Raw genomic sequence first — 24,871 nt, 5'->3', positions numbered from 1 at the left:
GGCTATACAGAGAAACCCCGTCTCAAAAAAAAACCGAACCCAAAACCAAACCCAAAACCAAACCCAAACCCACCCACCCAAACAAACAAACAAACAAAACAAGGGTGGGACTGTGTGAAGGAAAACTGGAAGGAGAGGGGCTGTGTGATCAGATGTAAATGAATAAATTAATGGAAATAAGTAGCCCAGGGATGTAGCAGGGTGAGTGCCCACCTAGAGTATGCACATGGTTCCTAGGTTCCCCACCAATACCCCTGCCCCGCCTAGTTTGCAGAAGCCTAGCCTGCAGATAGTGGCTGGCTCTCTTCCTCACAGCTTCCTACTTTGCTCCACAACCCACATACAGCTTGAGCTTCACATCCAGGTTCAAGCCCCAGGTGCTCACTTTCTTGTCCTTCTTCTCTCTCTCTCTCTCTTTGGGCTTCTTCTCCTTCTTCTTGGGCTTCTTGCTCTTCTTCTCTACCCTCGGCACACCCTCCTTTTCTGGGGACTTCACCGCCTCCGCATTTCTATGTTTCTGGACAGGTAGCTTCTCACTGTCAGCCAAGGGTCTTGGGAGAGGAGAGGATGTGGGGTCACTGGGCTGAGCTGCGGCCCACCCCCTGGACAGCTGGCCTTATGCACCCGGAGGCTCCAGCAAGTGTCCACGACAGCCAAGGTGTCCGGAGCCCAGACCCTGCACCCTGCCCAAGTGCCCCAGTGTTCCCTCCCACTATTTTTGTACGTGACAGTGTATGTCCATGCTTATGTGGGATGTGGGTGTGTACATGTTGGTGCACATATGTCTATGATCACATGGAGGCCAGAGGTAGATGTCAGGTGTTCTTTTTCCTGTCCCTCTCCACTTTATCTTTTGAGACAGGGTCTCTTACTGAACCTGGAGTTTTCCAATCTGGCCAGGCTGGCAGCCAATGAGGCCCAGGGACCATTCAGTGCCTCAGCTGCTACAGCTGGATCTTAATGAGTGTTGGGAAATAAACTCGGGTACTCATGCTCACTCAGTAGGCACTATACTGAGCTACCACCACTGCACACAACACCTTCCCACCCCTGAATGTCCCCAAGCCCATGGGGACTCTCAGCATCCTGGGAATGGGGACTCACCAGCCCATGTACAAGCTCACCCAACAGTCTGTCCCTCATCCCACTTACTTATCCAGGTCAATGTCCAGTGCTCTGTAGGGGTCATTGGGGTCTTTGTCATCTTCGTCACTAGGCAAAGCATTCTACAGGAAGGGAGAGTTCAAGGTTCAGTCAAAGAACAACCATGGGCTCTGCTGGAGGCTCCTGTCCCTTCTGCTGCAGGTGACAACTGTCTGGACAGTCACATCTACACCCACATGTGCCAGGTGCCCAGTGTCCTAGGTGATACTCAGCCCGGGAGCACAGCCTTCAGTGCCACACAGAGTTGGGGCTGCCAGTCAAAGAGTAGAGTAAAATACTACCCATCACGGAGGGCTTGTACAACAGGCCAATGTGTGGCTGTGTGCGTACAAGGAGCCTGCCCTTTTAGCAATACACAGACCAGCCTGTTGTAACCAAGGCTAAAAAGAGCTGGGAAGGGGCTAACCTCCGGCATCTCCTCAGTGATGATGTCCACACGCTGGGCGGGGGCGATGTCCTCATCGCTCTCTGTGGGCAGAGAGCTGTGGCGCCGCTTGCCCTTCTCCTTCTTCTTCCTTTTCTTGTCCTTCTCCAGCCGCTGCCGGTGTCGCCGCTGCTCCTCCAGCTTCACATACTGGTCTGACATGGGCATACCTGTGGGGAAGCGTGGATGGCCACAACTCAGGGGTACCAAGAACCCCATCATGTCCTGAACATGAGCTTAGAGCCAGCAGACACTTGCCTGGAACTTTCAGAGGCACTGAGAGATCGATCTGTACCACGGGAATGTGTTCCACGCCTGGTGCATCCTGGTATCGCTGAATGACGAGCACAGGGTGTCAGTGAACCTCAGGGACTCAGGAGGGAGGAAGAAGGGACCCTGAGAGTAAGGTTCCAAATGCAGCCTGGGAGCACAACCCATAACCTGCAGGCTCCATAGACAAGAGCAGAGCCCCGGGCTGTGAGGAAGCAGAAGCTAACTATAACCTTGGTACAGTTAGGGTTAGATCCAAATCTACCCATGGTGGTCTTTTTTCTCTTTTCTCTTCCTTCTTTCCTTCCTTGGACACAAGGATTTCAGGCCAGCTTAACACTATGTAGCCAAGGGAAATGGTAACAGAAAATTCTATCTCTACCTCCTGACTGCTGAGGTGACCATGCTTGGTTGATGTGGTGCCGTGGATGGGACCCAAGGTTCATCCATGCTGCACAAGGTCTCTACTCCTGATACTACGGAAGGGTCTGACCATAGAAGCTGAAAGCTCCTAGGAACATGAATATCTAACAGGCCACGCACCCACGCATGGGGAACCAGCACTTCCCGTGGGTACATTAAGCCAGCTGGGTGGAGTGCCTTCCTCAAGGCAGTGGTCACTGCCTTGGGACCTCATCTAGACCACTGAGCGCTCTCCATCAAGACCTGGGTGCAGCACAGCCCTGCTCAGCTACAGCTAGGACTACACAGGCACAGCCCCTCCCCAAGCACTGCCATAATTACATTACTCTCTTCAGGCTTCAGCATGGAAACTGGTGAGGGGATGCTAAGGACACCACTTGCCTTCTGTGGGGATGGGGAGCTCTTGATGTAGAAGGGATTGTTGGCTTGCTCCTGCTTCCGGGCCTCTCGCCGCTGTGGGGATAGGACTCCACATGAGCATGTGTCTCAGAGACATGCCCGTCCAGTTCCCAAGACCCCAGGTGGGCAGGGAGAAGCCACAGTAGGAAGTGTGAGGACCACCTCCAGGGGCAGAGCTCACGGTGGGCAGACCACCTAAGGTTCCTGCCCACTGGGAACAGAAATGACCTGGGTCTGCCCACTCTGGTGTTCCTGCTGAGCATCCAGAAAGGGGAGTTCATGGGGGTTGGGGGAGTGCCCTAGACAAGAGGACAAGGTAGAAGTCAAAGGTTCTCTGACCTCTGTGTCAACATAGCCGAGCCCCAGGTACCCCTAAGCCTGACAGTCAGCTACTCTTGGGAACAGACTCCAGCCCAGGCTTCTGCCCTGTGCTGGGTGCTACTGAAATGGTATGCTCACCCTAGCCAGCTCCTCCTCATCCTCCTCAGGCTGCCGGCGCCGAGTGTGCCTTGGCTCCTCTTCATGGAAGATGGCCTTGGGTTTCTCATCTTCAGACTCACTGTCTGAAGGTGGCTCATTGATCCAGGCATCCAGGTCTAGGCTGGAAGTACAGAGGAGATCACACGGTGTCCTTGTCCCACCATGACCACTACAAGCATTAATTCTTGGTAGAGGACCACCATGTATCTGAGACATCTTTCCATACCAGTATCCCAGGGATCAAGCAATCACAGACACCACAGGGATACAGAGATGGAAAGGTAGGAAGCCTGGGAGGAAACAACAGAATAGGAAAAATACAGGAACCATGGAATCTGGCAAGGGAACAGGGGGTGGAGCAGCCCCAGGATGGAGTAGCTTTATGTGAGTGAGCAAGGGCAGGCTTGTTTAGTCCTCGGGACCATTTCTTGTCACTCTGGCTGATGGCAGGTCATAGGATGTGAAAACCCTTTTCTAGTTTCCTAGATCAGGAACCATTTCAATGGCTCCAGCCATCACTCTTCCACATTCCCAATCCTCACCCTTCAGGAACTGGGACCTTCTTCTGGGCCTTGGGGGCCACAGGGTTCAGTTCACCAGCAAACAAGGCGCTCACTTCCTCAGCCACCGGCACACCTTTTGCTTGCAGCTTCTGTACATGCTTGACCAGCTGCAGGATGCAAGATGCCTAGGAGAGCAACAGCCAAGAGTGGGTGCCTGTCCAGTGCCACTCAGCCACTTGGAGAGGACTCGGCCAGGTATCTGAGCATCGAATGCTGGTCCCTGGCCTCTATCCATGTAGATCAGCTATAGACCTAGTTATGTCTGTGACTATCTGAGACAAGGAAAGATAAGCCTATCACGGTCAGAACAGGAGGGAGTTCAGCTCAAATGGAGAAGACTACATGTAATATCACCTCCTATGGAGCCACCTATGGCCACTCAGTCCTGTGCTGGCTGTAATTTTGCGCAGACACAGCTGTACACAGCTGAACACAGCTCCAGACACACTAGGCAGCTCGCTCTTTCTTTCTTTCTTTCTTTCTTTCTTTCTTTCTTTCTTTCTTTCTTTCTTTCTTTCTTTCTTTTCAAGACAGGGTTTCTCTGTGTAGCTCTGGCTGTCCTGGAACTCACTCTCTAGACCAGGCTGGCCTCGAACTCAGAAATCCACCTGCCTCTGCCTCCCAAGTGCTGGGATTAAAGGCGTGCGCCACCACCGCCCGGCTGGCAGCTCTTGCTATCATGCTGCCCAATCAATCCCAACAAACATGAAGGTGTGGCTCAGTGTGGGTTCATATTCCCCATAGGGCTCAGCCCGGGACAGTTCAACCATGGATGAATTACCACCCAGACCCAACCTCTTCAAAGGAGGGTCTTCCGAGACCTAGCAGAAGCCACATGGCACCTGGATCAGTAACAGCCTATATTACCACGGGGTGCCAAAAGCAGCCTTGGCCACTGAGCCCTAATACTCAGGTGTCAGCCCAGGACTCAGTGACACAGCACATGCCCGACACACACAAGCTCCTGGTTCAAGCCCTACCCTAGAACAAACAGACAAAGACGGTCCCAAACGAGCTCTTCCACGATAGCAGTAGAACTCTGCCTACCCACACCATCTCCTACCCAGGCTCTCAGGCCCATCCACACCCAGTCCCTACTCATTAACCCCAAGCCCCAGGTGGGCAGAGCTAGGATAGAGACTCAAACAACTCATTTTGGAAAAAGAAAAATCTCTCCCATCTACTGGCTCTGCTGGGGACAAGGACCTGGAAAGGGGGTCAAGGGTGTCTCCAGAGTGTCACTGGCAACACCACTGGGGTTCGAGATGCTGTGCAGGGAGCTGTGGAACCTTTAGGAGGCTGCCTGGTTAGAGGACCTCTTGGGTGTGAGGTGTGGGTGGGCATCCTTGTACTACTGCCTGACACATGCCAGCCCTGGATGTGCCCACAAGCATGAGCCACGGCCACTGCTAGGTTAAGATTAGTCTCAGCTGTGAGCAGAATCCCCAGTTTGCAGCCTTACCCGCTCCTGCACCTCCAGGTCGGCGCTCTGTACAAACTGCGGCAGCCGATCCACCAGTAGTTGGGTGACCTCCTGTGCAGCCTCAGTGTCGGCGGCCTGCTCCTTCTGCTGCAGGATGGACGCGTACAGCTTTACCACGTTCTGCACATACACGGCCTGGATATGGCCGGGCAGTGTGGTGACCTTGGGCCGCAGCATGGCCTCCAGGGTTTGCTGGGGCCCCTGTAGGTGCCTGGGAGACAGGGGCTGCATGAGGCTACTGAGCATACCCACAGACCCATCTCACAAGTCAGTCAGGCCAGGCAACATGGGAGCTAGGATTCTCAGCTAACTTAAAACCTTGGGACACCTGCTCTCACTGTGTAGAAGTGGGAAACCAAGAACTGTGAGTTCCACAAAAGAGCACTGTTAAGAAGCAATAACAAGGGCTGGAGAGATGGTTCAGTGGTTAAGAGCTCTGGCCGCTTTTCCAGAGGTCCTAAGTTCAAATCCCAGCAACCACATGGTGACTCACAACCATCTGTAATGGGATCTGATGCCCTCTCCTGATGTGTCTGAAGAGAGCAATGATGAACACATAAAATGAAATAAAATTTAAAAAAAAAAAAAAAAGGAAACAATAGCAAAGATGTGACTACCACTAGTAATAGACACAGAGGGCAGAGGACCCACGTGACCTATATGGCTGACTTGCTGCCATCGATTTGTTCTTGGTAATGAGCATTTGCCTCTTATGAACGAGACCTTGGGTTCAATTTCTAGCACCACAAAAACTGAACCCTCATCACTAACTTCTCCTGGTACCCATGTGTGTGCTGTCCTGTGGAGTTCAGAGAAGAGGCTCCCACTGGGTCTTCAAAGGGCATCTTATATGCAGCCTCCGTGGGCTGAACTCTGGGGCAGGGGAAGGTGCTGGGCAAATTTTGTGGGTTTTCCAGAGAAATGTGCTCCCCAGGAGACTTCTATGACAGACTGAGTTTACCATTTGACAACAAATCCACACCTCTCTCCATCACAGGTGTCCTGTGTCCTCTGAGCATGTGTGAGAGGTGGAATAGAGATGCTGTAGCACCCCAGCCTACCCACCTAAACAGTCCTGGAGCCTGGCGTGAGGAGCTCACTATCAGCACTGTATGCTGAGGCCTGGCTCTGAGGGTGGCAACTAGGCCAGCTTGAAAGTCACCTAAAGCAGAACAGAACTGCTTCATGGTCTAGAGGGTACCTTCTCCACAGCCAGTGTGACCCAAACTGGCCACGCCACTCCATAGAAAGACAGGCAATCACCTGGGCAAAGCTGCCCAGGAGTGACCATTGTCAGGCATTGTCTGCCTACATGTTCCCCCACTAGGCTACCTCCAAGGGCCACACTGACTCACTCTGAGAACTCCCCGCAGATCCAGGCAGCAGCATAGAGCACCTCACAGATACCGTTGCGTTGGGTGCTGCTGGCTACCAGGTGGGCACTATCAAGCAGCGCAGACATCTGGGACACAGCAAATTTGCGAATGGCCTTGACCCGGATGGCCACATCTAGCATCTGTGCAGCAATGAGGTGGCCATGGCGGGTGCCCTCTAGTCTTGTCAACTCCACGAGGATGCTGATGTACCACTCGAAGTTGGTGATGTGCTGGTAGTTGGACTGGCTACAGATGTCAATGATCTTGGTGAGCAGTTCGTCACGATAGGTGGTACCCTCAGCCTTGTCCACGTGGGTCATGAGCTTCTTCACAATCTCCATCAGGTTCTTCTTGGATACCTGTGAGAGCAGAGGGGAAGATGTGGCCAGCCATGAACACTGACAACCAAGATGGAACCCACGGGCCGAAAAGGGATAGCTTCCTTCCAAGACAGCAGAATTGTATCAGTCCAGAGTGACAGAGAGTCTCGTATTGAGTACCCAGTTCCATTCCCTATGGCCCGGACAAGTGTCACTGGCTGACCGCAGCAGGGTCAGGCTGCTATTCCAGTGTGCATAGGAATGACCCAAGTACTGAAGCTTCCCAGGGCACCCATCCTGGCCACAGGGACACATACCATTCCATAGAGCAGGTCAAGGGCACGCAGGCGGATGGACTCGTCCTTGTCATCCAGGCACTGCAGGATCAGGTCCTTGTGGGACTGCACAGACTTGGGGTGTGTCTTCAGGATTTTAGACATGGCCAGCAGCCCCAGGTACTTTACTGTGAAGACCATGTGGCCATTAGCTTGGGGACAGCAAGTGCAATACCACGATCCATGGGTGCATCAGTGGGAGTACGTCACCATCTCCAGCCACTGGGGTCCTAGTTGGTGCTGCCTGCAGCTGATGGTCAGTTTTGTGAGCCCCACCTCACCCCAGGAAGCCAAGGTGGAGGCCATGTACCCCAACCTCTCACAACATGGTCTACAGGCACAGACCTCTGGAAATTGATGGAACAGGACTGTAAATCCAGCTCCAGAGCATTATAAGCTCCTGTCTCGACAGGCACTGGCCTTCCTAAGTACACACCCACACACGCACACACAATTATGAATGACAAAAACTTACAATTAACTTAAAAAAGTCATATTAAGGGGCTGGAGAGATGGCTCAGCAGTTAAGAGCACTGACTGCTCTCCCGAAGGCCCGGAGTTCAAGTCCCAGCAACCACATGGTGGCTCACAACCATCTGTAATGAGATCTGGCAGTCTCTTCTGGTGTGTCTGAAGACAGCTACAGTGTACTTAGATATAATAATAAATAAATCTTTAAAAAAAATTCATATTAAAAAAAAAAAAAGAACGCTGCTGGGAATAGTGTTGTATACCTTTCATCCCAGCACTCAGGAGGCAGAGGCAGGTGATGGACCTCTGTGAGTTCAGGCCAGCCTAGTCTACAGAATGAGTTCTAGGACAGCCGAAAAAGTTAAAGAAAAAAATGAAAGAAAAAAAGAGCCCCAGGGGCTGGAGAGATGGCTCAGTGGTTAAGAGCACTGACTGCTCTCCTGAAGGTCCTGAGTTCAATTCCCAGCAACCACATGGTGGGTCACAACCATCTGTAACGATATCTGATGTCCTCTTCTGGTGTGTCTGAAGACAGCAACAGTGTACTCACATACATGAAATAAATAAATCTTAAAAAAAAAAAAAAAAAGAACTCCAATGATGTTGTGTCTGAGGACCCTGCCCACAAGCTCTAAAGGTTATTGATCACCAAAATGATAGTGGCTGCTGGCCCAGTGCAGGTCTCATGAAAAATTAAGAGAGAGGCTGAAGCATAAGCCACAGGTTTTGAGGTAGTCACATCAAGAGATGGATGGCTCAGAGATGCTTTCCAACAGCATGGACATGAGAGCTGCTGAAACTGTGATGGGAAGCAGGGGTGTGAGCCTCTGGGCCCTATGAGGAAGTCTGTCAGGCCTGGCTTTAAGGTAAGAACAGGGTAGAAGACAACAGCCTGCCATTTAGTCTGGTAAGCAGCAGATCACACTGATGCTGCCCCCATTTTGGAGCAGGTTTAAGCAGAGAACAGTGTGGGGACATAAGGAAGGGAGTGGTGGGTTGCTTCATGCTTCCCTGGGGCTCAGGGCAAGACTAGCCAGACTGCCATGAGTGCTACCACTTTATCCACAAAGCCCTCCAGTTGAATCAACATGAGCACAGCAGAAGGCAGAGGGCCCAGGAGCATTTGGTCTTCTAGGTGTGAGATCGCTGAATTCCAGGCATGGCACTCAGGGGTGATAGCCAGGGAAGACAGCAGTGACTTACAGTTCTGGTCGGAGTCTTCTATCAGTATCCTCAACTTCTGAACGCATAGCTGAGAGGAGGAAAGCCACACTGGTCTGCACCCCACCACCATGCCTGGCAGCCCACCACCAGCCCTGATCAAGAGCATGCGTCTGGGGACAGGGAGGGCAGCTGACTACAGCCTTTGCTCTGGGGACCCTGCTAAACATGACTAAGTGGATTGGTAGGTGCCGGTGAGGACAAATGGGAGCAAGGGAGCAAGTACTGGGGGCACACAAAGTGTCCACAGCAGCTGCCCAGGCAGGCTGACTCAGTCACCACAGGGCAGGTGGGAGAAGGAGGTGCCTGTGGGAGGGCTGGGGCTAGAGGACTTCCTCCATGCTTGAGCTGGTCAAGAAAAATGAATTTGGAGGTGACCACTACAATCATTTCCAGATTGGCTGAGGAGCCCCACTTGTGCTGATCAGCACAGGCCCGGAGAAGGACGCACCTGGATGCTGGCGCTGTGGTTGGGCATCCCGGAAGACAGTGAGATGAGCACTGGGACACATGGAGGTTGAGGTTAATGCCCCTAGGTCAGACAATGACACCCTACTGACCCATCCCACCAACAGGGAGCTGGCTGCCTGGCTCACAGGAGGCTTGATGCTGCATGTTCAGAAGGCAGATGGACAAGTTGGACTTGGGAAGCCATGGGATCTGGCCTGAGTCTCCCATCCTCCCAAACAGGAGTGGTTCTTAGACCTAGAGTACTGGTACCTAGGACAGGATCACACAGCTCCTATTCCTCTCTGGGATCTGGAGTACAGAACCATGCTGGGCAGAGTAGGCCAGAGACCCCTCAAGAACCCTGAATGCTCATGGTTTTAGGGAGCTTTCAGATGACAATACTTCTCCATGCATCATAGGCTACAGATGGGACATGGAATGTGCTCACTCCATAAACCCCACCGAAACCCCACCTGCTCTTCCTGTGGCTGACAGCCGGGTCCTGTCACTGGGGTATGCAGGATAGCCATATGACCTGGGGACCCCCCTGTGATCACTGTGGCCTTAAGGCCTTATCTCAGAGCTCACATCTTCAAGGCACCTTCCCTCTTCCTGTTCCCTCCACCCAGGGAGGATAGCAGGGGAGTAAGGCAATGTTCCAATCATAAGCCCAAGGGTAGTGGGCCCACGTTCTAACTCTCCAGGTATGTTGCACGTGCGTGTGCATGTGTGTGAAAACAAAGGTAAAGAGCAGGCCTCCTCTGCAATCCTTCCTACCTGTTTTTTTTTGAGCCAGGTTCTCCTGCTGATCCTGGAACTCACTGACTGGCTAAAGTGGCTGCCAGTAAGTTCCAGGGATCTGCCTCTTTGCCTTCCCAGTGCTAGGGTTACAAAGCCCAGCCATGACCTTTAATGTGCATGCTGTATATTGCACTCAATTCCCTATGCCTTCAAAGTGATCATACCGCCACCTCTCAGCTCTGCTCCTGTGTATCTGTGGTTGAAATAACTGTTTCATCTCAGTTCTGCTGGAGAAACATGGAGGCCTAGAAAATGGGATGTTGCTTGCAAAGCAGACACCTCTGGGCCTTGGGCTCTGTCCTCAGCTGGGGGATAACCTCTCAAATTTGCAAAGGGTCCTGAGGAAGGGGGTCCTGAGGAAGGGCTGGGAATAAGCCATGCAGAGACCTGAGTTTATGCCAACACTGTAGAAGAGGACTTGGGCAGGGAACAACTAGCTGCCTCATCCAGGGGATGCTCTGGGTCCTACTGCTCAGGCCTCTCAGCGCAGTAGCAGCCAAAGAGCCTGTGTTGAAGCCTGTGCCCTCCTAGCAGGGCAGTCAGCACACTTACCAGCAATTACGGTGTTCACACACTCGTACAGCAGGGACATGGCAGAGGTGCTGAGAGAAAGGAAGAAATGAGGACCCAGTTCAAGTGGCACACACAAGGTCACACTGCTAGGCTCCATGGAATGGGTACCATTGCCACCCTTCTAAAGCCCAGTGACACCATAATGATTACTGTGGCTCTTCTCAGGCAGGGAATGCAGCCCAACACTGACTTCTCCCACCCCCAATTCTGTCCCTGTGTGTGCCATGATGGCCTGCAGCTCCTCTGGTACCACCCTTCCAGAGATCAGTTCAGAGGGATATGGAACAGCTCTGGGGCCCCAGGATGGTGAAGGGGCTCGGTGTGAGTACATGGCCAACTCAACTGAGTGTAATGGTGCACACTTAAATCCCAGCTCCCAGGGGATTTTTGTGAATCCCAGGCAATCCTGGGCTACAAACCAAAATGTGCCTCAAAAAGAAAAAAGAAAAAGAAACAGACTAACGTGTAGCTTTGGTCAATGAGACAGGAGGGTATGGTGGACAGTGATCGTGTCAGAGTGGCAACAATGTTCCTGCCCAGGGGTGGCAGCCAAGGAGTAGCTACCTGTGAATGAGGTTGGTGAGAGGCTCGATTAGCTTCTTGCCCAGCCTGGGCTCCAGGGGAGTCAGGGCACCGAACTATAGGAACAGGAGTGCTATGGTCACCAGGATGACTGTAGACCATGAACCCAGACCCAGCACACACCCCATCCCTCAGCGCTTACCAGTTTGATGATCTTGATAAGGACCCAGTTGTTGGTGGAGGATGTCATGAGCTTGAAAAACAGTGGGGCCAGAGACAGGTAGTTTTTAGGGTTGCGGCGCGCCAGCTCGCAGATGACATTAACAGCCGCAGACTGTACCCCTGAGGACCAAGAGAGGGGTTCACATCAGCAAAGAGTGGAACATTCTACTACCAAGGTGGTATCTCTGCCAACAAGGGCATCCCTGTTTTCGGGACTGTCGCCATCAATAACAATGATACCCACAGAGCAGGACATCTCTATCACAGCAATGGAGGCTTCCCTATCTACAGGGCATAGACCCTGGACAACAAGAACATGTGCTACAGGGCTGTGGAAGCCTAAGGACACACTAGAAGATTGTCACCATGAACACATGGCTAGCTAGAACCCCAGGCACGTGGCACAGTAAACAGTTCCTGGACTGCTCTGAACAGAGGGGACCTGAGGAAACACTGCTCTTGCTTAGTATAGACATGATTTTTTTATACCGTGCCACTTTAAGTAAGATTTACTTTTTGTAAGTATTTGCTGGCATGTACACCTGTGCACTACATGTGTGCAGAGCCTGGAGACCAGAAAAGGGTGTCAGGTCCCCTGGATCTGGAGCTATAAATGGCTGTGAGCCACCATGTGGGTGCTGAGAACTTAACCTGGGTCCTCTGCAAGAGCAGCCAGTGCTCTAACCACTGAACTGTCTCCAGCTGTACCTCTCTCTGATTGGGTACGGATGTAGGAAGGAGACTCTTCTCTGGCATAGGCATCCTTAGGTTGCCCATGCTTATGTGAACAACTCCAATGAACTCTAAGCCTCTTAAGACCTGAGTGGTGTAGGCGGCATTTGCTACTCTGTGGGTTCTTCTTTCTTTTTTACCCTTCTCCACATGGTGTTCCTCCGAACAAGTTTGATATTTGCCGTCAGGATATCTAGCTTTTTTCTTATTTCTTCTTTATAACAAAAGGAGACCAACAACAACCCATCCCTCCTCTCCAGGTCTGTGATGTATATGCTCGCCCCAGGGGGTGGTGCTATTAGAAGGAGTGGCCCTGTTGGAGTAGGTGTGTCACTGTGGGCATGGGCTTTCAGACCCTCATCCTAGCTGCCTGGAAGCCAGTATTCTGCTAGCAGCCTTCAGATGAAGATGTAGAACTCTCGGCAGGAGATATAGAACTCCTGTACACACCTGCCTGGATGCTGCCATGCTCCTGTCTTGAGGATAATGTACTGAACCTCTGAACCTGTAAGCCAGCCCCAATTAAATGTTGTCCTTGTAAGAGTTGCCTTGGTCAGGGTGTCTGTTCACAGCAGTAAAACTCTAAATAAGATAGGGCCCTAGCATTTATATACCCTCTGAAAAGTCCCCATAATTCCCAACATTATACAATCACAGAAACTATCTGCAGCTGGTAAAAGCACACTTCTAGTAGAGCACGAGGCAAATTATAGCCAGCTGCTACGAACACTCCAGAAGCAGCCCTATATCCCATACCACACCTGGGATTAAAACAAAACTATTCCTTTTTTTTTTTTTTTTGGTCTTTCCGAGACAGAGTTTCTTTGTGTAGCCCTGGTTGTCCTGGAACTCAGAAATCTACCTGCCTCTGCCTCCCAAGTGCTGGGATTAAAGGCATGCGCCACCACAGCCCGGCGAGCCTCTTACTTTGAAGACTCAGGATCTGCAAAACACTCATGTGCCCCATGAGTAAAATGCAAGGTGGGTCCCTTGTACCCCAATCTTACGGATCTGATGGTATGCTTTGCCCCCTAGGGCCTATCCTGGGCTATGTGGCCTGCTCAACTGGGAAGTTTGCTCCTCTCAGCAGGCCTGACTGAGTGTTTGTTTCTCAGGCCACCATGACATGACCCCTTACTCATCTCCTCCCACTTCTCTGACTCACACACAGCCTGAGAGTGGGCTTCGAACACAGACCATACAGACTCGCTACAGCCCTTGTCTCAGGATGTTGCTTCCAGAACACCAGGCAGCACAAGCCCATGAGGGACATAGTCATCAATCTAGCTGTGTGTGTCACAGAGGAGGTACTCATGTACCCAAATCCTAAATGACCACAATTTTAAACAAATGACATAAACTCCCCAGCCCCTCAGGGCTTCTGGGCTTGCTGGATGTAAGGTCTACAGTGCCCTATCCTGCTCAGTCAACTCTGCAGAGGTGGGAGATGGCAAAACTGACTGCTCACTTGCCACAGCTGCACAGCTCCCAGGGGCCCCGGGGCCCTACTGACTTCATAATTAGCTGGCTGTGCTGGACCTGACTATCCACTCAGACAAGGAACCTGTGAGCCATGGGGAGTCTCAACTAACTCTGTGTACTATGTCTTGTGGCTGTCAGCCCATCACCAACGCAATTCAAAGGAGATTTGCAGCAGGGACCCAAATCTATGTTCCCACTATCCCCCATCCTCCCATCCTCCCAGGAGCTGGCTGGGCAGAGCTTCCTGTCACCAACCTGGGTCTGGGTCCTCCAGCTTCTCCTTAAGCCGGGGGAAGGCAGGACGCAGCGACTCGGGGTACTTGAGGAACACTTTGTACATGATCAGCACTGCCTTCTTCCTGATGTACGGCTTCGTGTGAGACATCTGTGGGGACAGAGGGTAGCTGGAGACTCACTTACCTGGCCAGCACCTATGACTCTTCCACACCTCACTCCCTGCTCCTGCCCTCTGTACCTGCCTGCCTTAAGAGGTGCTAAGCCCATAGGAGGATGCAGTCACTGTGAAAGTGGATCTGGTTATAAGGTTATAATGTGTGGCCCTGTTCCCAGGCTGCCCTCACTCAAGCCTCCTCCAGGACAGTCTCTGCACTGGCACTGGTGGTGGGGTTACCCTTTAGCCCATCAGGCTCCAGGGGGCGCTCCGTGCAGATCCTACGAGCTCTCTAGTCCACAGGGAAAGCCTCACAAGCTCTATCTACATCTACTCAGTGGGCCGGGCAATCTGTCCCACCAGCTGCAGTCACCACAAAGGGGTGGATGGGCATGGAGGGTCCCAGTGGAGCTCTGTTTACAATAGGTACCTGCTAGATCTGGATGGTGGCAGTGGGCTCTGCCCCCTCATGGTATTCAGCTTTTAGACCACCAGGCAGGATCCAGAGGACAAACCAGGAAAGAGCAAAGCTGACTTTCGCTCTGTCCCATCTATCCCAGGTACACAGCAGCCGCTCTGAGGGCCTTCCTGCCTCCTCAGAGCAAGGGCTCAATACAGGGTTCTGGGCATCAATGGATGAAGGTAAATAGTGATGTAGGCACACAGAAACTCACCAGGGTCATGATGTCATTTGCCAGGTCTCTGGCAAGATCTGGGGTGACAAAACAGGACAGACCAGTCAGTGCCACTCCAGTGTCGTACTGGCTGGGGCTGCTCAGGTCCTGAAAGGGGACAACAGGAAGGTCAGTGGCAGTTCCTTGGGACTATCTGTCTGTAGCCCAGTATGAGGGAGCCTGTCACAGCTCCTCTACTGTCACCAAGAACTGGAACACAGGTCAAAGCTCTGTGTGGAAGCCACCAGGTCTCTGGGCTCCTTGGGAACACAACTCCTGGACAACTTCCTGGTTCCTGGCAATGCTATAGGGACCTTCTCTACTCAGCAACCCCTCCATGATACCAGGAACAGTCCTTTGGCTGTTCTGATCTGAGATGCTCTGGGCCAATACTGAGTTCATCCTTCTAATATAGGGCCCGAGGCAGAAGACTGAGACAACTTCCTCCCAGGGTCCTGACTGCCCACTCTAAGGCAGTGTACCTGTTGCTAGAGGGTAAACCTCAGTTATGTTGTACATGGGGCATGCTCAGAGTGCTGGCCTCATGATTATTAACAGGATGTTGTGAGTTTTAGGGCCTTTGCCCGGCTCAAACAGCATCAGAATCTATGATCTGCCCTTTGTCTTCAGTACCCAAAATTTGCAGTGCCATCCCCCAAAGGGACAGAAAACAGAAAGGAAAGCAGTGGAATCAATGAAAACACTGCCCCCTAGTAGGAAAGCACATCAGGAAGACACACAGAGATGGCCTGGAGCTTGGCCTTAAGAACCCCATGCCCAGATCCCAGGCTGTTCCAGACTACACAGCAGCTGCAGAGGCCTGGGACACGTGCCCTGCTGTGTGGGCACAGGTCCCAACCAGGACATCAGCAAGTTACTGCTATCCTCAGTAGTAGGACACCTTCTCTTAGGGAGCTGAGTTCCTGCGTCTTAGAGAGGAAGGTCTAACCCACAGCCTCATACACTGCAGGCATACAGACAGTGAGATGCTGTTGTGGCCAGAGCCAGCCTCAGCCTTAACCAACCTGCTCACTCTGAAGCCCACTCCCCTTCCTCCTAGGCCACATGTCCAGTCCTCCCAGAGCCTGGCCACTCAAGTCCAGCTTCTTCTCATAAGGTCACGCATGCAGGAGCAGCACTCAGGAGTCTCCTTTAAAGGGCCCTAATCACTCAGACCCTTGCTCTTCTCAAAGGCCTGGTCAGCTCAGGTATCTGCTCCTACAAGTAGCTCTGGTTCACCCAGGCCTCCTGCCTGACCCTATAACCCAGAGAACACTGCCCAAGTGGCTTGCAGCATGACACCATTCAGTCCTGCCCTCAGCCAGACTCTATCTTCATCAGCACCATTAGCTATGCTACTGTGCCTCCCATATTCATTCCTCTTCCACCTGACAGTTGCCTACAACACACACCTGCCAGCTCACACTGAGGGAGTCCTGCCCTTGCTCCAGCATTTGAGAACAGATGGGTGTGCTTTTTTTTTTTTTTTTTTTTTTTTTTTTTTTTTTTGGTTTTTCGAGACAGGGTTTCTCTGTGTAGCCCTGGCTGTCCTGGAACTCACTCTGTAGACCAGGTTGGCCTCGAACTCAGAAATCCGCCTGTCTCTGCTTCCCAAGTGCTGGGATTAAAGGCGTGCGCCACCACGCCCGGCCAGAGGGGTGTGCTTTATGACAGGAATTATAAAGGGGCTGAAACAGAAAGAGCAGCCAGTACCCTGTGGTCTTCACCACAAGGAGGACTGACCCACTCCCTCCCTCACACACTCCCTCCTTACACACTCACACTCCCTCACTGACCATCTAGAGGCCTGAGAGCCAGCAGCCGGGAACCTAGTGTGGACAGGGATAGGCTGTAGCAGTACGCATTAAGCAGGGAAGGGAGGAGGGGCGTGTACGCCAGACCGAAGCCCTCTAGAGTGTGAAGGCCCATGCTTGCTGAGGCCAGATCTCTCATCTGCTGAGAAATGGGATATGAGTGACAAAGCCTTGAAAAGCTACCCCAGGCAGGTGGGACCGTCAGCTGATCTTCTGTGGCTCACTTGAGTGGCAGGAAAGCATCAAGGCCTACCTTTCGGATCTGGTTGGTGGTCAGCATGATGACATCGGTACCTTCGTGGAAGCACTGGGAGGCTGCAAGGTAGCCGACACGCTGCAGAGTCAACAGCCACAGTGTCAGAGCCAGAGCTACCTAAAGCCCCACCAGGAGCACTCAACAAACACCTGGAGACAGTGAGGGTGACAGCAGCAGCACACCTGGATCTCCACCTGAGTGAGCACTGGGACACAGGGATCTGAAGCATCCTCCCCTAGTGCACATGCAGACAGGTCTAGCTTCACTGCTGTACACACGTGTGTATGGGGAGGCAGCACCCTGGTTCTCATGATGTACCATTCCATCCTTCAAGTGGCTTGCTTAGGGCCTGGGTGCTCTCAGCATTATATGGTACACACTTGCGGAATAAGACAAGTAACAAGAGAAAATGTCTAAAGGGATCGGTGTGCTCATCTTTGTCAACCAGAGGCTGGGAAATGACCAGTCATGACAATGAACCTACAACCAGGTTATAAGAGCCCTTGGGACAGCAGTGCTGATCAGCCTTAGCCAAGTATGCTCCAATCAAACACCACCACTGCTGGGCACAGTAGCGTGGTCTGTTACTGCAGCATTCAAGGGGCAGAGACAGAAGACTGGTATTCAATTCAGGACCCACCTAACTACAGGGGATTTGAAGCCAGTCCACAGCATGGGAGACTGAAAACAACAGTAGCCCTGACAAAACACTGTTAAAGCCATGTGGGGTGGCACATGCCTTTAATTCCAACACTCAGTAGGCAGAGATAGGTCTCATACCTCAATAGCAGGGCCTCTGCCTAGAGGACATACACTCAAGGATACTCCCATGCTGGAGGACCCCTCCTCCCTCAGGGGCCTCACACACAGCACACCTGCCTGCTGTGAATCCTAGGTCCTCACCTTGAATGTGAACTTGGAGGCACTCATGACTTCAATGATGTTGAAGGCAGCCCAGCTGATGTCGTACCCAAGCATCTGTAACTGTTAAGGGAAGATGGTGAATGTGATTAGTACTCTTGAGACGCAGGGGCAAAGGTTGTAGCCACAACCAGTACATTCACACCACATGTGGAAGAACAAGATACATTCAGTCTGAACACAGAAACTTCATCCATCACAAACCCCTGGGGACTTTTATATCCTCTTTTCAATAAATGGCTCTGACAAAGCTGGAGGTGGTTGAGAGAGAGAGAGAGAGAGAGAAAGAGGGAGAGAGAGAGAGAGAGAGAGAGAGAGAGAGAGAGAGAGAGAGAGAGAGAGGAGAGATCCTTATGGGTGGAGCCCTGCCTAGCATCCCCCAGGGAGGGGCTAGGGGCTTGGCTCAGCAGGAGAGTCCTGCTTCGCAAGCTTGAGAGATTGGGTTTCCAATCTAGCACTTAAAAAGAAATTACCAAGGGAAAAAGACTGTGGAATATCTAAGTCTAAAGGAACAAGTTCACAGAACACTAAAAGATGATGAACAATCATGACAGAGAACGTGCTACCATATGAAGTCCCAATATCATGGCATATAGCTATGTTGTCTGTGATCTAAGCTTGTCTGTGATGGAAATTTAAGGTAGAAGGACTAAAGATTCAAGCCAACTGAGGTCACACATGCTACAGATATACACTCAGGCAAAATAGCAATATTTGTAAAACAGGCCTTTTAAAAATTTAAATAAAAGCCTGGCAGCGGTGGTGTATGCCTTTAATCCCAGCACTTGGGAGGCAGAGGCAGGTGGATTTCTGAGTTTGAGGCCAGCCTGGTCTACAGAGTGAGTTCCATGACAGCCAGAGCTACAAAGAGAAACCCTGTCTCGAAAAAAAAAACAAAAAGAAAATAAATAAATAAATTTATTAATTAAATAGCCAGGCATAGTAATGCACACCTTTATTCCCAGCACTTGGAAGGCAGAGGCAAGAGAATCTCTGTGACTTTAATTTAAGGTCAGCCTAGTCTACAAAGTGAGTTCATGGACAGTCAAGGCTACACAAAGAAACCTTGTGTCAAAAACCAGGAAAAAGCTGGGCGGTGGTGGTGCACGCCTTTAATCCCAGCACTTGGGAGGCAGAGGCAGGCGGATTTCTAAGTTCGAGGCCAGCCTAGTCTACAGAGTGAGTTCCAGGACAGCCAGGACTATACAGAGAAACCCTGTCTCGAAAACACACACACACACACAGAAAAAAAAAAAAACAGGAAAAAAAAACCAAAACAGTGTGTGAAGAGGTAGAGCACTTGCCTCAAAGGTACTAGGCTCTGAATTCAATCCAAGCACTGTTTCAAAAGGAAGAGGGCTAGGTAAAGGTACCTACTGCCAAACCTAATGAACTGAGTTCAAGTCCTGCCTCTTGAATAGTGGAAAAAAAACAGGCCCTGAGAATTATCCTTCATACAAGCACCATGGCATACTTGGCATACACAGCAAAGAAAGAAAGAATGGGCATGCAATTAAAAATTAAAAGAGCTGGCATGGCTATTAATGCCTCCTGTGGGAGGCAGAGGCAGGGGAATCTCTCAGTTTAAAGCCAGTCTGGTCTACAGAGTGATTTCTAGGACAGCCAGGACCACACAGAGAAACCCTGTCCCAAAGATAAACAAGATTAAAAAAAGGGCAAGTTCTTTTGCAAAAGAGAGTGAAGTATCCAGTGCCACCCCTGTGGCATACATACTCCAGTACTAAGAACCCAACATGGTATGCTGCCTCCCACTCTAAGGAGGAATGGAGGCAGAGGGCAGTCACATTCACACACACACGCAGCCAATAAGGATGGTTCAGAGTCAGAGGTTCCCTACTAGGATCCCCAGCCCCTCACCACATGCCCAGCCTGTACCCGCAACAGAAGCATCAGGCAGGACTCTGCATGAACCTTGTGCTGCGCACAGCAGCAATGTCTGATGGATAGATGATAGACAGGTAGGCAGGTGAGGCGACAGAGGAGGCACTCACATAGGTGAGCTTGCAGACAGCATTGGCCTTCACAGCGATGTTGTCCTGCTTCAGCTCCTGCTTGATCTCATCGATGCACTGGGAGATGTACTTGGCCTGATTGGAGACAGCAGTGTCAAGTGCAAGAATCAGTGTGGCCTGGCTGTTGGCAGTCAGCAGGTGCTCAGGGGGAGGATGACGGACAGTTCCAGCCAGCTTGGATGCATAGAGACCTGGCAGCTTTCTTTTCCTTCTCTCTGCAGCATGGGGACCTGAACCAGGGCTGGTGCATGCCAGGCAAGCATGCTCTCCTGAGCTGTCTCTCAAAGCCCAACTGGGCACCTATTCTCCACTGGTAGGAAATAGCTACAACAGGAGACTCTTAGAGGTGGGAGTGAACATGAGGAGCTGAGAGGGGCCACAGTGACTGCTCTAGGTGACAGCCTTTAGCTAGGTGAAGGTGAACTATTTTGGACCTAAGAGTGGTTTCAGTCATATGACATTCTACTGTATGGCCTGATGCCTATCTGGTCTACCCATGCTGCAGGGCCCACTGAATCTCCTTTCCCTCCCATAGGCTGCTTCATATAGCCCCGCTCATCATCAGCATTCACTCTTGGCCTCCTCCCACACAAACTCAGCAAGTCTACCAAACAAACAACTTCTTGGGTCAGACAGGTCGATCCAAGAGAATTGAAGCACAAAGTCCATTGAAGAGCAGATGTGGGCCTGGGTAGTGTCTCCTACCCACTACCAGGACAAGCACAAATGAAGTCAAGCAAAGCCTCAGAATAACATGAGCAGGGGGGAGGTGTTGAGGTATGCCCATACCAGGGCATGGAATGATTCCCCCACCTCAGCTCCCACGTGTCAGGTGCTGTGTGAAGAATGAGGAACCTGGCTCTTGCCTTTTTTTTTTTAAAAGATTTATTTATTTATTATATTTATATAAGTACACTGTAGCTGTCTTCAGACACAACAGAAGAGGGCATTGGACCCCTTACAGATGGTTGTGAGCCACCATGTGGTTGCTGGGAATTGAACTCAGGATCTCTGGAAGAACAGTCAGTGCTCTTAACCACTGAGCCATTGCTCCAGCCTTCGTCTTCCCTTGACAGTGAAACAGGTAGCCACCACCAGACTTTGACAGTAAGTGTTGCTGTTCCTCAAATACAGTCCAGAGCTGACCCACAGCTGACACACTCTGGACCTCAGAGCCCTCCCCAGGCAACTGTGGATATCAGGCTCCATCCCAAGTCCCTGTGAGGTAGACTTAATAGGATGCTTGTGGGATCATGACTGCCCAGGACAGTCTCTGGCATTGGGTCAAAGAAAGAACTACAGCTGTTAACACCCTGTTGACAAAAGTTTTGTTGTTTTTTGTTTTTTTGTCTTCTGGGCTTTTTGTTTTAAGACAGGGTCTGATATAACCTAGATCACCATGCAACTGGGCTGGCCTTGAACTCCTGTCTCCCTCATGTAATGACACACATGGGCCATCAAGCTTGGCTTATCAGAATACTTTCCTGAATATTTTACAATCTAGACTGAGTCCAATGGAACAAATGTCAAATGTCATCACAACCTGCCTCAAGTAACTAAATGCCACCCAGGGATCCTCAGGAATGACTTTATCTCTTTTCAAAGATGTCAGGCTGTTAATGGCTAAAAAGAGAACGAACTTCAGGCCAGACTTTTGTGGAAAGGACAGACTGTCAGCTGGACATGGGATGGGGCTTGAAGAAGTGAACCAAGTGCCTGCCCAGAACTCGCCAGGAGTCAAGCCGGACCCAAGAGCTGGATGTCTGAAGTCCCTACAATATCCCCCTGGTTTTCAGGAGGGAAACACTGCTATCCAACATACAACCCAAAGTGACTCAACAACCAAGTCTGGAAGGCATACCTGTAATCACAGCACAGGAGGCTGAGGAAGGAGGATCGCTTCAAATTCAAGGCCAGCCTGTGTTATGTGGTGAGTTCCAGGACTGCATGGAGTACACAGCAAAGTCCTTGTCTCAAAAAAACCCATATTAAGAAGAAAAAAAGATGCTGGGCAGTCGTGACACACGCCTTTAATCCCAGCACTTGGGAGGCAGAGGCAGGCAGATTTCTGAGTTCAAGGCCAGCCTGGACTACAGAGTGAGTTCCAGGACAGCCAGGGCTATACAGAGAAACCCTATCTTGAAAAAGCAAATAAATAAATAAATGAAGAAGAGAAAAAAAGAAAGAAAGAAAGGGAAGGACAGAGAGAGAGAGAGAAAGAGAGAGGGGGGAGAGAGGGAGAAAGAAAGGGCTAGGCTGGGGAGATAGCTCAGTGGGTAAAGTGCTATCAGTGCAAACTGAAGACATGATCTGTCACAACAGCACATGGGCAATCCCTGTGCACTAATGATGAAGGTGGAGGCTTCAGGGCTCATGAACTAACTAGCTTATCATATCAGCAATAGCAGGGAGTGCCTGAGACAAGAGCTGGCTGCCACATGCACACCACTGCACTCAGTGTATGTGAATACCTGCCCAAGTGCTCACACAGGTGTGAGGGCTCTGATATAAAGTAATTCATAAGTGAATTTTTATAACCTCAGCACAGATGCTGAGGTTTGTGCAGCCTGAGTCCCAAGGGAACAGAGAACACAAGAGGAAAACTATGTTTCAAAACAGTGACTCCCAGATTTGGTGAGAGACAAGAAACACACTTCAGCCAGGAGTGGTGAGACATACCCTTAATCCAGCATTCTTCCGGGCAGTGTTGGCAAATGCCTTTAGTCCCAGCACTTGGGAGGCAGGGGCAGACAGATTTCTGAGTATGAGGCCAGCCTGGTCTACAGAGTGAGTTCCAGGACAGCCAGGACTACACAGAGAAACCCTGTCTCCAAAACAAAACAAAGCAAAACAAAACATAAAAACCCAGCATTCTGGAGGCAGTGGCAGGTAGATCTGAGTTCAAACCCAGCCTAGGCTACATATTGAGCTCCAGCATAGTCAAGACTACGTAATGAGACCCTATCTTGAAAAGAATGCAAACAGCCTGATGCAGTGGTGCACAGATTTAACCCCAGCACTTGGGAGGCAGAGGCAGAAGGATCTCTGTGAGTTCAAGGCTAGCTTGGCTTACAGATTGAGCCAGGACAACCAGGACTACACAGAGAAATCCTGTCTCGAAAAACAAACAAAAGTAAGAAAAAACAAACAAAAGTAAGAAAAAGACCGACAGTGCTGGCCCACGCCTTTAATCCCAGCACTTGGGAGGCAGAGGCAGGCGGATTTCTGAGTTTGAGGCCAGCCTGGTCTACAGAGTGAGTTCCAGGATAGCCAGGGCTACACAGAGAAACCCTGTCTCGAAAAACCAGAAAAAAAAAAGTAAGAAAGAAGAAAAGAAAGTCACAATTCAATAACAGCATGGAGCTGAGACACTCAGCAGATAAGGGCTCAGGCTGCTCTTTCATAAGACAAGGGTCTGACTCCCAGTACTCACATGGCCATTCACAAAGACTTACTCCAATTACAGAGGACCCTATTCTGGCCTCAGCAGGCACTCCATACACATGGTGTACAAACATGCACTCTTCTTCACAACTCTCAGGAAACACCAATGCCTCTGCCAGCTTCTTCTACACAAGTCTCTCACCCTGCATGGGCTTAAAGAAGCCGGAATAAAGCTTCCAGCTAGGCATAGTGGCACTCAGAAGCAGATGGAGGAGCTCTGTTAGTTTGTGGCCAGCTTGGTTTACAAAGCAAGTTACAGGCCAGCCAAAGCTGTATAGTGATACTATCTCAAAATACAAAACAAATCAATAACAACAAAGATATGCTCCTGAGAACCAACTCTGCAAGCTGTCCTTTGATTTTTACATGAACACACACACACACACACACACACACACACACACACACACACACACACACACACACACACACACACACACACAGTTACAGATGATTATGAGTTTGGTCCTAGGACTCAAACCTGGGTCTTCTAGAAGAGCAGAAAAGGGCTGGAGAGATGGCTCAGTGGTTAAGAGCACTGTTCTTCTGAAGGTCCTGAATTCAATTCCCAGCAACCACATGGTGGCTTACAGCCATCCGTAATGAGGTCTAATGTCTTCTTCTGGTGTGTCTGAAGACAGCTACAGTGTACTTATTATATTACATATAACAACAAATAAATCTTTTTAAAAAAAAAAAGAGCAGAAAAAAAAAACGTTAACTGCTAAGCCATCTCTCCAATCCCCAAGAAATATTTTTAAAAAATTGTTCCTCGCCAGGCAGTGGGGGCACACGCCTTTAATCCCAGCACTTGGGAGGCAGAGGCAGGCGGATTTGTGAGTTCGAGGCCAGCCAGGGCTACATAGAGAAACCTGTCTTGAAAAAAAAGAAAAAAAAATTGTTCCTTCCAGCTAAGGCCGTCCTCATTGATCTGCAACTCTGTCTTGGAAGACAGGGCTGGTCTCTCCTGTGGCTCCAGGTTCATCCCTTTCATTCCAGTATTTAAAAGGCAAGAGCAGAGGATGTCTCTGAGTTCAAGGCCAGCCTGGACTATAGTGTGAGTTCCTGTTTCTTCTTCGTCTTTTTTTTTTTTGGTTTTTCTTTCTTTTCTTTTTTTGGTTTTTCGAGACAGGGTTTCTCTGTATAGCCCTGGCTGTCCTGGAACTTACTCTGTAGATCAGGCTGGCCTTGAACTCAGAAATCCACCTGCCTCTGCCTCCCAAGTGCTGGGATTAAAGGCATGTGCCACCGCTGCCCGGTGAGTTCCTGTTTCTAAAGGAAATGAAAACCAAGGCTGACCCTCTGTGTTCAATCCCCTGAAAGGTGGTGGTGGAAGAAAAAGGAAAAACACAACAAACCAACCTAGGGCAGACACATTTCTTCAGGAGCCCAGGGCAGCCTTTTGACAGCCCAGTTGCCTGCTCATCATGGTGCTATACCACAGCCCGGGCCTTTCCAAACATTCCTCACTGTGTAGTTTAAGTTGGCTTTAATGTGGAACATTCTGCCTGGGCCTTCTTATGTGCTTGAGCCGCATGCCAGCTGGCTTTGTGAAAGATGGTTGTTTCACCAGGCTGATAAGAAGGCAGCAGCCAGACCTGGAGAAGTCAAATAGTACCCAACTGTA

General features: G+C 50.7%; 1 protein-coding gene across 5 annotated transcripts in view; it reads right to left on the bottom strand.

The window, feature by feature from the left end:
* Ap3d1 (adaptor related protein complex 3 subunit delta 1) overlaps positions 1 to 24,871 on the bottom strand; it is a 40,859-nt gene that overhangs the window by 6,718 nt on the left and 9,270 nt on the right. For 4 of the 5 annotated variants that reach the window (XM_031349244.1, XM_031349246.1, XM_031349245.1 and 1 more), the window contains exons 2-21: positions 19,780 to 19,875; positions 17,750 to 17,830; positions 16,844 to 16,924; positions 14,777 to 14,884; positions 13,967 to 14,096; positions 11,478 to 11,617; positions 11,318 to 11,391; positions 10,733 to 10,782; positions 9,381 to 9,430; positions 8,912 to 8,960; positions 7,220 to 7,365; positions 6,562 to 6,941; positions 5,186 to 5,417; positions 3,703 to 3,848; positions 3,140 to 3,281; positions 2,663 to 2,734; positions 1,847 to 1,922; positions 1,571 to 1,758; positions 1,153 to 1,226; positions 386 to 551 (exon numbers count right to left, since the gene is read on the bottom strand). In XM_031349244.1, the coding sequence (XP_031205104.1) occupies positions 386 to 551; positions 1,153 to 1,226; positions 1,571 to 1,758; positions 1,847 to 1,922; positions 2,663 to 2,734; positions 3,140 to 3,281; positions 3,703 to 3,848; positions 5,186 to 5,417; positions 6,562 to 6,941; positions 7,220 to 7,365; positions 8,912 to 8,960; positions 9,381 to 9,430; positions 10,733 to 10,782; positions 11,318 to 11,391; positions 11,478 to 11,617; positions 13,967 to 14,096; positions 14,777 to 14,884; positions 16,844 to 16,924; positions 17,750 to 17,830; positions 19,780 to 19,875 (2,481 nt within the window). Of the gene's footprint in view, positions 1 to 385; positions 552 to 1,152; positions 1,227 to 1,570; positions 1,759 to 1,846; positions 1,923 to 2,662; positions 2,735 to 3,139; positions 3,282 to 3,702; positions 3,849 to 5,185; positions 5,418 to 6,561; positions 6,942 to 7,219; positions 7,366 to 8,911; positions 8,961 to 9,380; positions 9,431 to 10,732; positions 10,783 to 11,317; positions 11,392 to 11,477; positions 11,618 to 13,966; positions 14,097 to 14,776; positions 14,885 to 16,843; positions 16,925 to 17,749; positions 17,831 to 19,779; positions 19,876 to 24,606; positions 24,853 to 24,871 lie in introns of those variants that run through there. The other variant, XM_031349247.1, reaches the window with a different exon arrangement.

This window comes from Mastomys coucha, unplaced genomic scaffold, assembly GCF_008632895.1.
Source record: "Mastomys coucha isolate ucsf_1 unplaced genomic scaffold, UCSF_Mcou_1 pScaffold4, whole genome shotgun sequence".
NCBI classification, from domain to species: domain Eukaryota; kingdom Metazoa; phylum Chordata; class Mammalia; order Rodentia; family Muridae; genus Mastomys; species Mastomys coucha.
The sequence above is the reverse complement of the archived record's forward strand: the minus strand, read 5'-3'. Positions and strand labels throughout refer to the sequence as shown.